The sequence below is a fragment of the Pieris napi genome, chromosome 24 (assembly GCF_905475465.1).
Source record: "Pieris napi chromosome 24, ilPieNapi1.2, whole genome shotgun sequence".
Lineage (NCBI taxonomy): Eukaryota > Metazoa > Arthropoda > Insecta > Lepidoptera > Pieridae > Pieris > Pieris napi.
In genome coordinates, this window is record NC_062257.1 from 7118956 (window position 1) to 7139946 (window position 20991).

Genomic DNA, 20991 nt, shown 5'->3' on the forward strand with positions numbered 1-20991 from the left:
ACATATACTGCCAGTTTTCAAATCAATGGCGTAGAACTGAATAGAAGAACTGGCAATAAACTCTCCGCCACTCTTTTAAATCGCCAAGTTTTTATTTTACACAACGTTTGTAAGGAGCTGCAACCATTACACCATGTTCCACATGACATCTTTATAGTGATGGCTACGAATAGTTTAATTAAATCGTAGCAAGCTACATATTTCGTAACCCGCTACGAGAGTGCTACGTTGCGTAGACATAATTGCTGAAAGTTTTAAATTAAAAAAAGGTTTCTCATATCGTCGCATTACAAACGGTGTTAGGAAGCAGAAACGCGGGGACCGGCGGGCCTGACACACGCCGCCTCGACCGATCGGTCGACTGATCGTGCAACTAGTCTGTGACGATTGTGTTGTGTTTGTGCATTTTCTATGTGATTCGTAAGTATATTTTTACTGTAGTACTTTATATGTTAATTAATTTTAATTACTGAATATATAGAGGTTTAACAATGCAGATTAAAAGAACGCTAACAATTGGCTTCAATTTGCTCCATTTTAATTACTTTGTAATCAATTTGTATGTCGAGAAAAAAGGTTACAACGTTAAATTTCAAGATGTATTTTTCTTTTGTGTTTAAATTTATATTTCACATAAGCTTCCTTCACACTCTTAAATCCTATTAATATTGATAGCTTTTAATAATTTTTAACATAAAAAAACCTTTGTAAATTTTTGTTACTTTGTTAATTTTATAAAAATATTTTATAATAAATTATTTTATGGTTAAGAATTAGTTCTTGGGTTTAATCGAGACTAACATAAGAACATACATTGTTCCTCTTTATAATACTAGTATAGGTGTTTTTGTTTACCCTAGCCTAACATTTAAAGTATTTAATTTTAACCGAAGAAACTAACATTCAAAAATATTTTAATAAATCTTACATAATCCTTAAATTAAGGAAAAAAATAAAGATTTTTCTAAGATATTCTTATGAGGCACATAAACTTGAAAAAGGTATCCTAGGCATTGCTTATCACATAAATATGCTAAAACTCATTTGTATTCAGATAGGGAATTCAACACATGCGCCGAATTTTCTAGAATTTTTCTTTTTCTTACAAGAAATCGTTTACAAATCCTTAGGATTCATAATGGGGTCTAATACAGACATATTTCTTTGTCTATTTAATTGAAGTAAAGGAATTATACAGTCTTCTAAGTGTGTCTTTAAATTAGTTATCTTATCTATCTTTGGGCATAGGGAAAAAACATTTTTACTGCTGTTCTCTTAATACCCTGATAGCGCTGATGATGGGTGGTATACCGCGAAATCCCAACATTGAAGTCGGGATCTCAATTGTACTTTAGCAATAATAATGAGTTTTTAGTTTAAGTCTTGATCTCTTATTGTCTCAAATATCTTTCACAATAAATAATATTTTTAAAGTCGGAAACGCAACCGTTTATATATACGAAAACTGAAAATATTGAAAATAAAAATACTGTGCAGATAGAATATCAAACACTTACATTGAATTTTATAACTCTTTTCAAATGGTGCTTATGAAACAAAGAAATCCCGAGAACACTCATACATTGTATAACTCGAATATAATAAAAAATCTAATTCAATACAAACCTATTTCACAGTACAGTTTATAGAAACTTCATTATCTAATTATTTTTTATTAATAGTTTAATTTGTCTTGAATACTTTCAACAAGCATTTATTTATTCGTTACCTTTAACATACATATAAAAAACAAGCTACATAAGTTATTAGGCAACAGGCGGCCTTGTCGCTAATAAGCAAAAATTCAAATTTAAATTCAAAAATCATTTATTCACGTAGGTAACACATTGTACACTTGTGATTCGTCATTAAAGAAATAAATATTAATGCTTCTAATTTTACATTTACTGCCAGTTCTCAAATCAAGGGCGTAGAAATGAAGAGAAGAACTGCCAATAAACTCTCCGCCACTCTTTTTAATCGCCATGTTTTTTTTTTTCTTTTTTTTTTTTTTACACAACGTTTGTAAGGAGCTGCAACCATTACACCATGTTCCACATGACATTTTAAGTAATTTATAATAATAACATAAATAAAAACAAAGACCCCCTATCAGCAGGAGGCATGGTGAAATAGAGCATTTTCTTCCAGACAACTCTAGTATGTAAAAAATACTTTTTGCCGCTCACCACCACTATGTGGAACCAGCTGTCCACTGAAGTATTTCCGAACCAATTCGACTTAGGGTCCTTCAAGAAATGAGCGCACCAATTCTTAAAAGGCCAGCTTAAACTCGCGAGTCGTCTGGCATTGAGAGTGCCCATGGGCGGCAGTATCACATAACATCAGGTGAGCCTGTTGACACATTGCCTCCTGTTCTATAAAAAAATAAAAATAAAAACACCTACTGAGGGTAAAGAACAGATGTGCATAAATAATTAACAAAAAACATAAAACAACAAACATGGGCGATTAAAACTAGTGGTGGAAAGTTTCATGCCAGTTCTTCTCGTCCTTCTTTTTTTTTTTTTTTTTTTATATAATAGGGGGGCAAACGAGCTTGCGGGACGACCAAAAAGGGCAGTCTACGCAGCCCATAGACACCCATTTTTAGTGGGTGCGTTGCCGGCCTTAATAATAATAATCAGTGGCGTTTATGTTTCATGATCATTTGTCAATCTAATAGGCAAGTAGGTGATCAACCTCCAGTGCCTGACACACGCCGTCGACTTTTTGGGTCTAAGACTTGTCAGTTTCCTCACGATGTTTTCCTTCACCGTTCGAGCGAATGTTAAATGCGCACGCACGCTGAAGCCACTAAGCCAACACTGCTCTGCGTTCTTCTTAATACGAAATGTAATATTAGAAGTTAATAATTTGATTTATTTGACCTAGATAGTTCAATAAGGTTTTTCTTTGAAGAAAATATGGCAAACAAAAAGGCCGCTAAAGTTTACCTACGAATATATTATCCAACCAAAACAGAGGCCATTAGTCCAATTTATTCAATAAGATCTTTTTATAATTAACCACAATAATTAAGGTCCTAATGGGTTTATGTGATTTACGATAATTACCTTAAGATGATTTTCATTATCACTGGAATTTTGTCTTCAAAAACATTTATAAAAACACTAGCACACTCGCCCAAGCTTTGATGTGGCTAAAGTTTTTGTTATATTACATAGTAGTAAACTATTCAAGGGAAACGGTAGGAGGGCACCAGTCATGGGGACCATGCTTTTTTGGTGGTTATGCCAGTAAATTGTAGCTTATGTGAAACGTTGGTACTTACAACACAGCGCCATCTGTTAGAATTGTGACTGTCAAATAATAAACAAATAATTTGCAATAAAATAATATAACGGGTATAAATGAAGATGTAAGCTATCCTATCTTTTAAGTTAGATTAAACTGCACACGGTATGCAAATTTGATTGAAATCGGTTAAGTAGTTTAGGAGTCCATAGCGGACAAACAACGTGACACGTAATTTATATATGTTAAGATATGTATATCACAGATTCGAAGAGATTTTTACTAACGTGGCTCTTCGGCATGTTAATTTTAAAAGTCTGTGCGTGCGGCACAGGTAATGACCAGAGAGCAATTGAAATTTAACGTTTGATCCAACAGAATACTGACGCTGACAGATTGACATTGACAATTTATAACCTGTGAAATGACTATGATACTATAGTCTGGCTAATGAAAGAAGATAATTGTATTATTTGAAAACTTTCGGATGGCAACACAGAATGTCATTGAATCTCTTAGGTTAATATGATTTATTGCCTTGATACTTCATGCAATTACTCATTTTTATTTCTATTATATATATTTTCCGAATAGTTAACAGGTATAATAGCCTAAACTTTGTTTTATTTATTTTTTGTATTCTGATTTTGATTATTCCGAATAAAGTTGTGTTTTACCATAAATATAGTTTTAGTTAGTCATTTTAAGTATCAATAGTAAAAAACTAAATACGTATAGTATTTAATCTCATAGAAATGCAGTTACTACTTATCAATATAATAAATAATAAAATAAAATGAAGTAAGTTTAATCCACAAAATATATCAAACTTTTAGGGATACCATACTATTTTTTTTTTAATTTTCCGCGCTTTTGACGTGATAACGTCTTTAAAATCGTTTTAGTCGGGTGACATGTTCAGAAACTTGTGTCACACCAAAACCTCACGAGCGCGATCGCAGGTATAACGAGAGAGAGACGGACCGATCTCCCGTCTCATCTCGAGCGCTGCCAGTCATTCCGTGAAACTTGTCACGCGGAATCCTCACGAGCGGAGGCTGGCATAGCGTTCGAGTGAGTGGACCGATCTTCCGTCTCTCTCACTCTAGCGGCATACAAACGAATGGAGATTTGTTATCTTCATTAATTCCTTACTTCCCAAAAACTTATATCACCAATAAGACGTTATCACGTAAAAATCTCGATCGTAAACCTACTTTACAAACAACCAATATTTTTTTTCGTTATCTTCTTTCATTAGCCCGACTCTATTATCTCTGACATGTATAGTATTATGCACTCTGAATTACTAAACACTTCTTTTGTTACAAAATAAAAACGTAAAACTAACGTCTGCTACACTGTCTTCGCTATACATTTTTCATAACGACATGACCTCAATTGCATCGCTCGCGTTGCAAGTGTGCAATGTATTTATGTAACAAATCAAAATAATGTACATGTATGGAAATTAGGAAAATTTCTGTCCTTTTGTAATAAAATTTTGAATGCTTATATCAAGAATGCGTATTTCTTCTGTACAAACATTACCTGTCCACGTCGTATCCCTAACTTTAATAATACCTACTATCTGACGTGAGACTGATCTTAAATTAAACTCTGAAATTAAATTATAATGATTCGTGTGTACTTTTTTTTTTTTTCATGTATCCTTTATTAGTTTAGTTTGTTTTTTGTTCCTGTTTAGTTTCTTTTTCTGAACAACTATATGTAATACATGTATTTTTGCACTTCTTGCCTAGCTTGTGTAATTTTTTTTTCTTTTCTCAGAGTGATTGCCTGGAAGAGATCGCTCGAAAGCGATAAGGCCGCCAGTTGCTTTCTTTTTTATTTAATTATTTTAATTGTACTATATTAATGTATATGCAACGAAGTGTTAATAAATAAATTTAAAAAAAAATAAAGCAAATAAAACCTTTATTAAATATAAACATTCTGTAGATAAAGATAGCTTAAACATATCACAGCGTAAACATAATGTGACGGAAAGAGACAAAAGAGTATTTTAGAGAAAAGACCGCGTCCAGACGTTTTCTCCCGCGCACCACTACAATGTGGAAAAAGCTGCTTACTTAAGTATTTCCGAACCAATTCGAATTAGGGTACTTAAAGAAAAGAGCGCACCAATTCTTTAAAGGCCGACAACGCTCTCGAAAACTTCTGGCATTGAGAGTGTCCGTCGTCCCACAACTGAGCGTTTTTTAAGGGAGTTTTTGGCCCGTACCACCACTATATGGAACCAGCTGCGCAATGAAGAATTTCAGATCCACTTGAACACTTGTATATAACTTAGAATCCTGCAAGAAAAGACCTGCGTACCAGTTCTTAAAAGGGCGGCAACGCATTCTGGAACTCAAAACATATTTATATTATTTTTTTTTTCTCAGCTCTCGGCTCGTTATTGTGATTATTGTACTTACTTATACTTTTTATCATTTTATTTTAATTTTCTAGCATTATGACTGTATTTTTGATTGTCTATGGTATTGTATATAGTAGTCTGTGTAGTTTTAATTGGTCACAGTTATAACTTACAATACACGACACAATACTTTATGCTGTCGTTAGAAGTTCGAACGAGGGCATTGAAAGTTTCAATGTATAGCCATTTTGAAGAAATTTACCATTGAGTATCTTTAGAAATCTAACTTTTGAAAGTTTTGATGGATTAACTTAGTACTGTCATATTGTTAAGCCAAATTTGTTAAAATGTAACTTGACTAGCAGACCGGCCAAGCGTTGCTGTGGCTAAGTTTTTTGTTATATTACATAGTAGTAAACTATTCAAGGGAAACGGTAGGAGAACGTATGTGAAACGTTGATACTTTTAACACAGCGCCATCTGTTAGAATTGTATCAAATGATAAACAAATATTTTGCAATAAAATAATATTGCGACTATAATTTGTGATTTAAACTACCCTATCTTTTAAGTTAGATCAAACTGCACACGGTGTGCAAATTTGATTGAAATCGGTTCGGTAGTTTAGGAGACCATAGCGGACAAACAACGTGACACGTAATTTATATATATTAAGATAATACAGCATTTGCACCGCCATAACATATAATGCACAGACTAATTATGTTTAATATAATATGTAGTATATAAGGTTTTCCATGATTATATCTAGATGGCGCTAGTTGTTACTTAAAACGCGCTATCGAAGTATGTTGTAACTTTCATATTGTCAGTTGATATGTGGAAGGATGTTTTGTTCAGACTACTCGCGGACTCATCAGGGAATTTGATGATAAAATTTTATCATCAAATTCCCTGATGAGTCCGCGAGTAGTCTGAACTCTGATCTAGATATAATCATGGAAAACCTTATACATCAAATTCCCTGATGAGTCCGCGAGTAGTCTGAACTCTGATCTAGATATAATCATGGAAAACCTTATATACTACATAATATTATATTAAACAAATTATATATTACACAGACGATATTGAATGGTTTTTGTCATTGCCCCATAGATAATAAATTTAGTTATTGGAGACTAGCAGAGCAGTGTTGGTCTAGTCACTAGTGGCTTCAGCGTGTGACTCTCAACCCTAAGGTCATAGGTTCAATCCCCGGACATTCGCTCGGTGAATGAAAACATCGTGAGGCACGCCGGTTTCCTTAGACACAAAAAGTCGACGGCGTGTGTCACAGGAGGCCGATCACCTACTTTCCTATTAGATTGACAAATGATCAGTAAACAGATACAGAAATCTGAGACCCAGACCTAAGAAGGTTGTAGAACCACTGATTCATTTTATTTTTTATTAGACTAGCGACACTGTTATAATTAAAATTCTTCAGAACGTGTAATCAATCGATATCACGAGCTAAGTAAACAATCATTTTATCTATTAAATTGCGAGCCTTCTGGCAATGTGAGTGTCTATGGTCGGTATCACTTAATATCAGGTGAGCCTCCTGCCTCCTTATTACATAAAAAAGCGCGTGCGTACAAAGTACACATGACGTCAGAAGTTAAACTTTGAAAATAATTATTGAGTAATTAAGCTGCCCAAATACCAAATTTTTATTTTGCCAGTCTTTCTATATTAATGAATGTACTAAGGCTAATTAACCAGAAATAAAATTTGTCTTTGTTATGTAAATAGAAATACTTACCACCATAAATATGGTAACAATTACCAAATAATATAACAAATTCATTATTACATATTTGCTAACTTAATACATTTACTAAAATAGCCAACTGGGTCTTAGCAAAAAAGGTTTTGGTTCTGTGCCCTTATAAAAATACAAAACCAAAAAAAAAATTGTGACTTAATAATATAATAATGATATTGATATGTATTAAAAACACCATCAGTGTTCAAGTCTCAATCTCTCTCCGTTTTCTTCGACAAAAAATGCGTTCATGACGTTTCGTAAAAATTTTACCCTCATGCGCCTAAAGAAGTTTCACTTCAAAAAATTAATTCGAGAGTTACGTAACCTTATTTTACTTAATATATTTTAGTTACTAATTAGTAGAGTAAACGAAATGTAAACAATCATCTTACACTTGAAGCCAATATGAGCCCTTTAGTTTTTACCGCACTCAAATTGTAATTTAACATTCTCGTTTCCGATAATGTCCAATAACATAAGTGTCATTTAGATTTATGAACGCTAAGTTTGTTTTTGTTAGCGTCGCAACCCCTAATGTCATTAAAGACAGTTGTTATCCAGCAAACAAACAGTTTTATTTAAACATACAACAATCGCCACCAAAATTCTCTCTTAATTTTTGAAGTCAACTTAATTTTGTCGTGTTATAGCGGTTTAGTCAATTGAATTTGTGTAAATCGCCTTTATTTACTTTTCGGATAGACCTAGGCACTAAACCGGCTTAGTCTCGATCTAGAATTCTATTGGAAGACTCTAGGTATTTCTGCGTAACAAAGGATTTTTCAAAGCTTTGTATTATCCGATCAGTATTGAATTACAAAGAGGAAAGAATTTGGATCTCTGTCCACTTATAGTTGAAACATGACTTTTAAATAATATAATATTGGCATCGTAATTTTCTATTCAAATTATATAAGTTTTACAATATTTTTAACCTACGTAGTAATAATAATCACTAAAAATAATAGTTTAAAAAAACTAAAAAACACGCTTTTACAGCACATCAAACTAAAAAGTGAAAAATAATTCCTAATTTAGGCTGAAAATGGTAATGAACAAAAAATACTATACACTTGCTCGATAGACGAAAAATATGGCACAGAGCGCCCCACGCTTTTTCACAATAATACCAGTATTTTTTGTTCATTACCATTTTCAGCCTAAATTAGGAATTATTTTTCACTTTTTACTTTGATGTGCTTTAAAAGCGTGTTTTTTATTTTTTTTAAACTATTATTTATTTTTAATTAAATTTTTTTTATTTTTTCATTTTTTTTTCGGATTATTACATTGTCATCGATCGATCGATCTTTGAAAGGTGCGCAAAATTTGAATAAAATCTGTCCGTTTAAATTGGGTCAAAATCGAGTCCGAAGGAGTCGGTTAACATACATACATACATACATACATACAGGTGAAGCTAATATAAAGCGTGTAAAAATGTTCATTCTGTTAATTTTGTGTCACGGTGCGCGCGCATCATAAAATTTCACTCTCATCAATTTTTCATAACGCGCCTAAAGAAGTATAACTTCAAAAATGATCATGAAACAGATTCACAAATGTGAGGCGAAGACCTAAAGAGGTTGTAGCGCCACTGATTTATCTAAATTATTTATGTGTTTTTGTTTCAAATCTGTGTATACATAATGTGGGAACATCGATATGAAATTTAATTTTTGGCGTACAACAAAAGTTACCTGGCGTCTGTGTGATATAAATCTTGAACTACAAACTTCCACGTCTTCCAGATTTTGAGGTTAATCTTTGGGCTTTGTGCCAAAAAAGCGGGGATCGGTAGCTTTTGACTCCTGAATCGACGGAATGTATGCTGTGAATATCAAAGAAACGGAAATTTTTACGTGAAGAATAATGTTTTTAAGCTTGAATTGTCTGTATATTCTAAATAAATGATTATATATTTATATATACAGTTTTAAAAAAATCCATAAATTTTCGTAATTGTGAAATATAAATTGATTTAAATATTTCTGTCAACATTAATAGACTTACATAACAAAAATATTTAACTGGCTTATTTTTTATATTTTTATATAATAGGGGAGCAAACGAGCCTGCGGGACGCCCATAAAAGGCAGTCATCGCAGCCCATAGACACCAATTTTTTGTGGGTGCGTTGCCGGCCTTTGAGGGAGTACACTCGAATTTTGGAGTTTGTATCTCTCAGGGAAGACCCCCACCGGCAGTCGATTCATACATAATTACATTCTTTATTCTTATTAGTTGTTCAATTAGGATTCATACATATACAAACACAAACATACATATATTGTAAATATATGTATTAATACATTACTTGTGTCTACCTGTAAGATAAACCTGTCATTTAATTTTATAAAACATCAAAAATACAAATTAATATAAATGCGAGAATCTTAAGATACAAATAATAATAAATGTATAAGAAAACAAAAATCAAATAAAAAAAAATGTGAAAATACTAATTTTGCACGGTGAAATCGTTTAAAAAAGGTAAACTACCCTCCGACAGTGATTAAGTGTGAAGCAACATCGAAATGTTGCAGTGCGGCTGGCGACGCGCCAAGAGTCGCACGTGAGCGCAGAGCACGGATCATCTGGTTCGTTGACCCCACGAGAAAACTAGCCAAGCCTTGCTATTTTAATTTATCCTTGTAAAGCTTCCTTTGAAAAATACTTTTTCATGTAATTTATATTATAATTATGCTACAGTCGTACTTTATTTTGTTGTCTCTGAGTTGTATTTTTAATGTATACTCTTTGCAATTACTGTTTACTGAATAGTTCAGCTGTGTATCCTTACTTTTCTTTGTTTAGGAGACATTAAAATTATTCCAATACGAGTTGATCTCTCAACCTTTTCACGACTCAACTTCAAAATTGTACAATTAAACAAAACTTCTAACGGTTAGACAAATACATAATATGCCTTAACATAACTTTTTTTAGAAGCAAATACCGACCACACCACAACATACACGCAAACTTACATATAAGCTACCCAAAAAACGCATTTTCTTTGCCCAACGCTTTTTCTCTCTTTCACTTTTAACCACTTAAAAAGAATTCACTCAAAAATTCAATATTCATAATCAAATTCATATCGATAACACAATGTACACTTATGAACATCAATAAAGAAATACATATTAAATGCTTCTAATTTTACATTTACTGCCAGTTCTTATATCAAGGGCGTAGAACGGAAGAGAAGAACTGGCAATAAACGCTCCGCCACTCTTTTTATTCGCCAAGTTTTTTGTTTTACACAATGTTTGTAAGGAGCTGCAACCACATGACATCTCAATAAATAAATTAAAAACAAAGATTTGTCCTGTCTTATGCTGAAATGAAAAGCATTCTTCTTGTGCAACCGTAGTTTAATTATAAAATTATAAGTGTTATGTAGATATTATTACAAGACGTACGTAAAATCGAAGAGACTAGCTGCTCACTACATAGGGAATCCTAGGGGGATGGTGGGGGGTTCTATTGCTTTTCTTTTAACTAAACACCCTTTTTTATTATGTGTAATAAACTTTTCCCTTTTTCTTCTTTTCAAGTCCATTATTGTAAATATTAAACTTTTAAAATTGAACAAACGCGACTTATCTCTAAACTAAATGCATTTCGTATGCATACTCCATAAAATTCTTTTAAAATAAAAAAACCTAAATGAGAGATGTGTGAATTTTCACAAGAATTTCTCTCGTATAAACTCAAAGAAGCCTTTTAAACGCCCAACAAGTAAGCACGTAAATAACTATTTATTTTCGTACTAACTAGAGCTATTAATTTTGTTTATGAGCTTAAAAGATGGTAGTGCATTGTTTACGTACCTAGTTGAAAGTTTAATTACCATTGCCGAGTTATTAATGTTTCGCTATTTTTAAATTCGGCCTTTTAAGGCAACAAGCGCCCGGCCACCACTTTAATGATATTCTTATGTCTGTCATATGTATGTAGTTGTAGCGGCTTTTCCAGCTGTTTTAGGATTAAAGAGTAATAATTATTATTTATTTATTGTAAGAATATGGTACACAAATGTGTAAAGTGGTACAACCGTAGGTTCGCATACTCTGTCACACACAATGGCGCGGCAATTTGTCTTAAAAGCAATTTTACAACTGAGCGTTTCTTAAGACAGTTTTTTCCGTGCACCACCGCTATGTGGAACCAGCTGCCTGCTGAAGTATTTCTGAACCAATTCGACTTAGGGTCCTTTAAGAAAGGAGCGCACCAATTCTTAAAATGCTGTCAACACACTTGCGAGTGTGCTGGCAATGTGAGTGTACATGGGCGGCGGTATCACTAAACATCAGATGAGCCTGTGATGAGATGATTACATAAAAAAATGAAATCTTACATGTTTAAAATGTTAGTATAGACATGTTCATGGAATAGTAAATAATGTTTTGTAGCGTAAATTATCTAAAACTGTTTGGTGTGGAGCCAACAGAGTCATTAAGAATGCAACGCTTGTACATATGGAATTTATTGTTAAACTGTGTCTAAACGTGTTTAGTTTTTATAAATCAAAGCAAAAATCTTTACTAAATACTAGCGGACCTGATTTTTAAAATAATATGATAAAAAGTTTTTAAAACCCTTACCGCTTAAGGGTATAAGAAATACACATTACACTCACACACACCCCACATACTCAATCACATGCACTGGTGGCATTCACGAAGAAGTAGTAGTAAACAGTTTAGAAAAATTTTAATAAAAACAATATGAAATGAACTATTAAGTTTCTTGTGGAAGAGCTTGGATCTGACACAGGTATTTTTTTACTTAAAGGGTTCCCAAATCGCACACATTGTAATACAGTGTTTATTTCTTGCCCATTCTTCTCCACACGAAACTACCTTTTAGAAGGGGCAACTAGAATCTTCTATTTTTCTTTATTCTAGTATTATTTTTGACGTTCAAAAGTGCCATTTTAGGTGGTCTAATTGAAATAAATGATTTGACTTTGACTTTGACTTTAGGAATCAAATAATGAATAACTACATTTTATATTTAACTAGCTGCTCCCGCGAACTTCGTTTCTCCTTAATGTGATTTTACTTAGCCTACCTTTTTAGTACAAACCACCAGGGAACATTTTGCTATGCTACTCCAGAGACTGTTCGGTTTTCTGGAATGTCAACATTTTTTTTAGGTTTTCTGTAAAAATAGGGGTTGATCGTAGTGGGATGAAAATTAAGGGTTGTATGTATTTTTGTATGTTGTATCATAAAAAAATAAAAACAATTTTTTTTATCTAAAAATAAAAATTTTGCCTCAAGACCTCCCGAGTCTATTATATTATCATTACTATTTATATCATCATTCAAAAAGCAGTTATATTAAATATGGCAAGAATAACACGCAAGTGTCTACAAGATAGTAACCCAAAAAGAACCTATATTCACTTGGTTTAGACCCGTGTGCAAGAGTGTACCAGGATTGGTTCATTCAATCTGCAGCTAAACATATAATACGAGGAATATTATTTAATAAATCGTTTATTTGCAAGTTTTAAGTCAAGTCAAAATCATTTATTCATATAGGTAACACAATGCAGTACACTTCGTCAAAAAATTTATATCTATAAATTTTTTGACGCTATCTAAATGCTTCTTATTTTTAATTTACTGCCAATCCTCAAATCAAGGGCGTAGAACGGAAGAGAAGAACTGGCAATAAACTCTCCGCCATTTTTTAAATCGCCAAGTTATTTGTTTTACACTATGTTTTTTAGGAGCTTCAACCATTACACCATGTTCCACATGACATCTTAAGTAATTAATAAAAATAAAATAAATTAAAAACAAAGATTTGTCCTTTATCAGCTGGAGGCATGGTGAAATAGGAGCACGCACTTACATTCTCGTGGGAACAACACGCAAATACAACAAGTCAAAATAACTAACACGAGTAATTAAAAATGTGAATTCGTGTGTATGAATTGTGTTTCTCAATTATAAATTGTTTCTGATATCCTTTTGAAACGCGTAGAACTATTAAGTACTTTTGTAACATGAAGCAGGTGGAGACTATATATAAAATATCGCAGACAAGACTTAAAAGCTATCTAGTTTCAACGCAACACCACTGCTTAGCAACACAAACTAATTTCATAAGCCGTCGACATAACAGGGCGGTGAGACACGAGCGGTTTTTGATAAACAACATTCCAAATAAATATAACTAGGGCCATTATTTAATAATAAGATGAATAATTTACCATATTTTTATGAACATTGTATGAAATAAATACTCGTAAAAATATCACAAATACACTTTAATCTGGTAGGAATGAACTTTTTAACCAAGTGTAATTATACGTCAGAGCCATGACGTCATTGACAGCTGTCATTGTTATCATATATTATAAATTAAGCAAGTCATAGTCTTATAGTTTGTAACAATTAATATTTGTGGTTTATTTAATTTGCTAACCTTGATTTGCTTAATAAACTTGATCTATAAATTAGCGAATATTTATTGGTCGATAGTAAAATTAATTCCATAGCTATTATTATTATTAAAAGTAATCTATTAGCGCTTTAAACCTTTGAACCTTAAGATAATCAGTTCCTACAACTGCCGTTCGAGTTCAGTCGTAGTACATGAAATGTTACGAAATTTATTCGGGTTGGTATAAATACAGGTATTGAGTGGAGCCTCGCGCGCTGCAGCCCCCCTCAAGGGCTATACTAGCCCGCCCCCGTACTGCCCTGTGCAGGGCACGAAACGATACTCCACCCGAAGGAGGCTCAGCACCGAACGGGTATAAGCACTCAACTTGCGAGGAATGGTGCAGCAGATGCCGCGAGATAGCAGGCCGAGCTGAGCTCTCAAGGCCCTTCAGGCCAACAGCAAGTTCGGTTGCTTGTGAGGTCAAGCCTCGAGAGAGAGCCTTTAAATGGCTGATCTTATATAAGTCTTATCCTCTTTTCCATCAATCACCTTTGTCATTCCTTTTGTATTTCTCGCATTATTAAGTTATGAAAAACATTAAAAGAATAACATATTCATGTCGATGGAATCGACTTCCGGGATCTTCCCTGGGAGAAACGACCTCCAATTGTTTAAAAAGACTATACTCCTATCTCAAAGGCCGGTAACGCATCGACTAAAATGAGTCTCCATGGGTTGTGATGACTGCCCTTTGGACGTCCCGTAGGCTATACTATAAAAAAATAAGTAAGCATATTTTTATGTCGATTATTATTTTTGCTGTGGCCCTTTCACAAGTACAGAAAACGTTCGTTGTTAAACAGCCTTATTGAGCTAATTTCATAAGTTGTGGACAGGTATCTCTCGTAAAATAGCGGTACGTTGTCCGTGGATAATTAGAAGCACTTGCTGTCTAGTAATACTTGGCTAGTGAAGAGATTTTACGTAAGTTATTAAATAAAAAAAAGTGCTACAACGCTCGGGTTTTGGCCTTATATATTTTCCAGCCTTCGTGCCTGATAAACCTGATTAGCATATGCAATTCTAGACTATGACCATCTTTGAATATTTTATGTTTGTTTGCGGTCTTCCCTTTCCAAGGCTGGGTAATTGAAATATTTAAAATAATATAACTGTATGGTTCCTGGGTCATCGGGTGTTTTAAATAATTTAAGATTTTTGTCTCTATATTAACCACTCGCGTGTAACAATAGAATATGAGCGAAATAATGGAATGTTAATTGCTATGTAACAAATGAATGCAATTTAACAGTCAAAGAGGGTCGTCTGGCTATGCTCTCGGGGTGTAACTCCAACGATTTAGGAAATCGTCATCTTCTTCTTCTTGAAGTGCCTCTCCACTACTTGAGGTTGGCAGTGAGCTCGTCATACTCCTTTTAATTTCGCCAAGCGCAACAGCTGTTCTACGCTGGCCACTCCCGTCCATTCTCTAATATTGCGGAGCCACGACTTCCTCCTGATTAAATCGTCATGCTTATAAGTAATCAAACTGTACAGTCAGGGCACGTACATACATAGGAAATCTTCACGCTTGTAGATGAGTAAAATGTATTTATGAATAAATAATCACATTTGTTAGATTAGGTTGTTTAGATTGTTAATTATCTGTTAAAACGTTTTATTTAATTTGTAAGATTGTAAGATTGAGAGTTTGCGCGAGTTTTGGCTTGTCATTTGAATTTTTACAGGAAGAATTTTAGCCAGAACATTTTGGATTTTAAAGGAATTATAACATAAATGCTTTGACGAACTTTTATCCATATAATCATTAAACACATAGAGAAATCTGAGGGCAAAAGCAAAGAGGCGCGACTGATTTATTTTTGTTAAATTGCTTGTATCTGATTTTATGACTTTGATTATATGATTTTCTTCTTCTTCTTCTTGAAGTGCCTCTCCACTACTGGAGGTTGGCGGTCAGCTCGTCATACTCCTTCTTATTTTTCGCCAAGCGCATCAGCTAATATGATTTTAGAGGCAATCAAATAATGCAAATCCAGTGATTTGTTTTCTCTCCGTGACACGAAAACTATCAAACTGCGGCAAGATTCGCCCTTCTCAGCTAAACACGCAGTCCGTCGTTTCCAAGAGGCCCGAAAGTAGTTGACGTGTTTCTGAAGCCTCCTTTTGTACTGTTCTACTGATCATGTCTTCCTCGACAGTGGTTATTCCCAAATATTTAGTACTTTTTAAGTTAGGCTTAGTTTTTAGGTTAAGTGACTGGTCGTACTTGAATTCGAGTATGCGGTGATGTTAATTATTTCGACTATGTGTTTGCGTGTTGTTCCCACGAGATTGTAAGTGCGTGCTCCTGTTTCACCATGCCTCCTGCTGATAGAGGACAAGTCTTTGTTTTTAATTTATGTTATTATTATTAATAACTTAAGATTTCATGTGGAACATGGTGTAATGGTTGCAGCTCCTTACAAACGTTGTGTAAAAAAAAAAACATGGCGATTAAAAAGAGTGGCGGAGAGTTTATTGCCAGTTCTTCTCTTCCGTTCTACGCCCTTGATTTGAGAACTGGCAGTAAATGTAAAATTAGAAGCATTAATATGTATTTCTTTAATGACGAATCACAAGTGTACATTGTGTTACCTACGTGAATAAATGATTTTTGAATTTGAATTTGTTAACTAATTAACAAATAAAATAAATAGATAAACTCGACCTATGAGTTACTCGAGAGCATTATTTATTTATTTACTTACAGTTTATTACCTTATACAAAAATATACATATAAAAAAAACAGGTTACATAAGTTATAAGGCAATTGCGGCCTTATAGCTAACAAGCGATTTGTTTCAGGCAACCCTAATATGGAACAATAAAAATAAACACCTACAGGGGGTAAAGTAAAATCTAAAGAAAAAATAAAAATACGTATAAACAAAAATTTAAAAGCCAATCAAAATGTTAACTGAGTCACAAATAATATATATGTATAAGTAGTAGCTGATTATGAGGCAGAAATAAATGATTGAGCATTGCTATTTTATCAAATATATACGTACAATTGCATATAATATCCTTACAGCCTCAAGTCTATTAAGCTTTATAACTTCACAACAACGCATAAAGGAACGTTCTGCTTAATCTAATGCTGGGAAAACTTAGCTTTATAGAAAAGCGGCCAACTTGGAATTTCCCGGCAGTGAAAATATTTACTTCGAAGGATTTAGTGGTGTTTTTAGTATACGATGCCCATGACTTGTATGACTATCAAGAGAAATATTACATTTTCTATCCCATAAAAAATTATCAGTGGAATCTTTTTAGGTCTGGGCCTCAGATTTCTGTATCTGTTTCATGATCATTTATCAAAAGACACACACCGTCGACTTTTTGGGTCTAAGGCAAGCCGGTTTCCTCACGATGTCTTAACATTCGCTCGAACGGCGAAGGAAGATATCGCATGCGCAGAAAGAAAGTCGATTGGTGCACAGGATCGAACCTACGACTTCAGGGATAAGAGTCGCCACCACTGCTCTGCCATAACTCTCATAGATCTAAATAATTATTCATATATGTAACACAATATATTATACGTCAAGAGATTACTATTGAATTAACCTTGGATTCAAATTATGTGTGGCCCAAAACACGTTGTAATTTTTAATATTAAAACATCTATGACAACCGCGCCTCGGATAAACACAAAGATTTGGGATTCACATTATCGTATAAGAGTAATCAATCGTACAAAATTATATCTGGGGTTATATTATCTTTATTTATGTTACGATCTTTTACACAGAAACATTTATACAGACGACGACCAATTGACTTGTTTACGCTATCGCGGAATAGGCTTACAAGGGGTATTAAGAATATTATTAAATAACCTGCATCATGAGCACTGCTCACCTACATACCCTCACTTTCACACCATCACACAGCCGAATTAGGTATTACGTATTTAATACTTTTTATTGACTATTTCCTTACTAATTATTTGAACCTTTTTGTATCTACATATTACGTATTCCAAGTTTGATCTTTAGCATTGTTACTATAATAATTGTTTTACATAATTAATGTTAGCTGTAGGATTATAAATAAAAAATAATTTATTTGTTTGTAGCGACTATTAACAGTAATACAAGATACAAAAAGTACAGGAAAACCACAATGAATGACAAACAGAAATAATAATTAACAAATAACACTATCTACATTTCAAATACGTCCATGGGCTGTAATGACTTTGCCGCCCTATTCTATAAAAAAATCCACATTTATGGTTTTTAAAAATGTAAAAGATGTCATTTACGCTAAGATTTTTAAGTATGTCAAAATACAATATATTTTTGACATACTAGATTCATACTTAAAGTAAATCGTATTCTTGAGTTATGTTAGTCAAATATTTAATTTCTTTGACCTTATATTATTTTACCTACATTATATTATTGCAAAAACAATAATACATATTCATGCAATATTAACTTTTAAGAAAATGCCACCCGTAGATAGAAATTTCCCCTTTTTATGTAATTTTTCTGTTAAATCAATAGTTCAGAAACCTTACAAGTTACAAGTTAATTAATTCGTATCGGTATGCTTGATCTTGACATAACTTTGATTAATGGCCTTTAAATTACAAACATATGGAACAAGAACAAATTATCGCAATATAAGTGTTGTTTTAGAAAATCTTAGATTTTTATTAATTTCAAATTTCGCTAGAAATCTAAATTTCTAAGTCCATTTGAAGTGTGTTACTAAAAGAGCAGTGATGTTACGTTGTTAAGAATAAATCAGGGGCGCTACAACCTCTTTAGGTCTAGGCCTCAGATTTCTGAATCTGTTTCATGATCATTTTTAAATCTAATAGGCAAGTAGGTGATCAGCCTCCAGTGCCTGACACACGCCGACTTTTTGGGTCTAAGATATGTCGGTTTCCTCACAATGTCGGTTTCCTGTTATCTTTCACCGTTAGAGCAAATGTTAAATGTGCACATAGAAAGAAAGTCCATTGGTGCACAGCCGGGTATCAAACCTACGACCTCAAGTATAAGAGTCGCACGCTGAAGCCACTAGGCCAACACTGTTCAATGTTACTCACATATGATCTTTTGTTCCAGGTAAATAATAAAGGAAGTGGATATGAAATGGGAATTAATGCACTGTCGTGCTTTCTTTTAACTCTGCTTGTCCAAGCATCAGAAAGTGACTGGCTGAACTGTGCATACATAACAGAATGCCACTGCAAATGGTCTTCCGGCAAAAAGACCGCGTCCTGTGTAAACGCCGGCCTAACTCAAATACCTCGATTAGCGACCGACATCCAAGTTCTAGATCTACACGGAAACATTCTGAGAGAACTGTACGAGGACGCCTTTGTCGCCACGGAATTACTAAACTTGCAGCGGCTAAACTTGAGTGCCACACATTTGCATTTCTTGCATCACAATGCTTTCAGAGAGCTCCGTATTTTAATAGAATTAGACCTTTCATCCAACCAACTGACTCAACTCTCTCCTGACACTTTCAAAGGGAACGACCGCTTAAGGCTTTTGGTCCTAAATGACAATCCTTTGAGTCAATTAGTTGCGGAGCAATTCCCCGCTCTACAACATTTGAAGAAATTAGAACTTTCCCGTTGTCGGCTGAGGAAAGTGCACCCCTCTGCTTTCGTGAATCTGCGGGCTCTCGAAACTATTTACGTGCACCAAAACCATTTGTCGTATCTCCATCCTGATACGTTTAATCTGCCCGTTTTGAAGACACTCACTCTTGCGGATAATCCTTGGTATTGCGATTGCCGGCTAAGAAACTTTCACGAATGGTATCTTAATAGTAACGTAGGCAATGAAGAATTAGTCTGTGTAGGACCACGTAGTAAATCCCAAATTACATGGAGAGACCTGGATAGTGAAGACATGGCTTGTCCGCCCACCGCCATAACCAGTCCCTCCGTCATAAGAACTGAACTCGGCGCAGACATCTACTTTGGCTGTTTGATCAGAGGTGATCCTATGCCGACGGTGTCTTGGACGTTTCATCTAGAGGAAATCACGAATAACTCCAACAGAAATAGTGAAATAACGATTTATAGATACCGTTTCAGGCACTTCAACGAGTATAAAGATGATTTTGTAAATAAAACTGCACAGTGGGTAAATGTAACTATAAATAACGTAACAAGTGAATTCGCTGGAGAATGGAAGTGCACTGCTAAAAGCATAGTGGGCGAAGCTAACGCGTATTTGACAATATTTTTACCTAAAACGAGAGTAGCGACCGCCCGCAGCGCGCCGGACTATTCCAACATTTTCATAGCTGCAGGTTCTATGTTGGCTATGGCTGGAACTGGGATAATAGGTACGTGTATTTGTTGGAAAACACGCCGAAGAGTGCCACCAAGTAGAAGCTTCACAGACCAAGAGAAGAAACTCATTGATACATCACTAGCAGCGAGCTGCGAGCGAACCAGTACAGATATGGGATCGTACGGGTTTGAAATGTTCGAGCGGTCAGTCTCAAGCGAAAATTGTATGGAACCTGTTCATATAACGATAGAAGGACCTTCAGGAGGCTACCCCCCTCCCCCTGCGGAATTCTCTTTACCGGCACCGTATGGAAACATCTTCATATCGGTACAGGTGAAGGGGCATAAAGATAAGTTTCCAGATTTGTTAGGTGGTGGTTCAACTCTTCCAAAAAGGAGTAGAACGTGTCTTTTAAGGCCAACATACGATAATATGGGTCCAAGAGTAACTGCTACCGGCAGTTCTACGTGGTCCTTACCTGGAGCGAATCCGGGGGATCTTAAGGAATCAATAAGAGATAACTTCTCATCGGAATTCACTGCGTTGTAGACCTTAGTAACTCCCAAAATGTTTGATACGAGATTTCTAAACTTTATTTGTATGTCAAATTATAGTATATTTTGAAAGCAATGTACTTAATTTAAATACTTTATTGCCGAATGTACATATAATACGAGTAGAAGTCGAAATGTAAATAAGTTTAGATTAAAAAGACGCTTTAAAATTTACAAATAAATGATTTTGAAATTATCGTTTCTATTTTATTATACTTTTATGGTAGCTTGTCAGTAGTAGACTTATAGTATGATAATACATTATCTAGTGTTGA

At 34.2% G+C, this 20991-nt stretch overlaps 1 protein-coding gene across 1 annotated transcript; it reads left to right on the forward strand.

Annotated features, from left to right (window-relative positions):
* Positions 1-312: 312 nt before the first annotated feature.
* Positions 313-20754, forward strand: LOC125061927 (leucine-rich repeat, immunoglobulin-like domain and transmembrane domain-containing protein 2). Its single transcript, XM_047667564.1, has 2 exons — positions 313-420; positions 18975-20754. Exon 2 carries the CDS (start codon positions 19002-19004, stop codon positions 20709-20711), a length of 1710 nt encoding a protein of 569 aa, XP_047523520.1. The 5' UTR covers positions 313-420; positions 18975-19001; the 3' UTR covers positions 20712-20754.
* Positions 20755-20991: the final 237 nt, after the last annotated feature.

Coding starts and splice junctions, on each gene's coding strand:
- LOC125061927 (XM_047667564.1), top strand. CDS start 19,002: ATGGGAATTAATGCACTGTCGTGCTTTCTTTTAACTCTGCTTGTCCAA.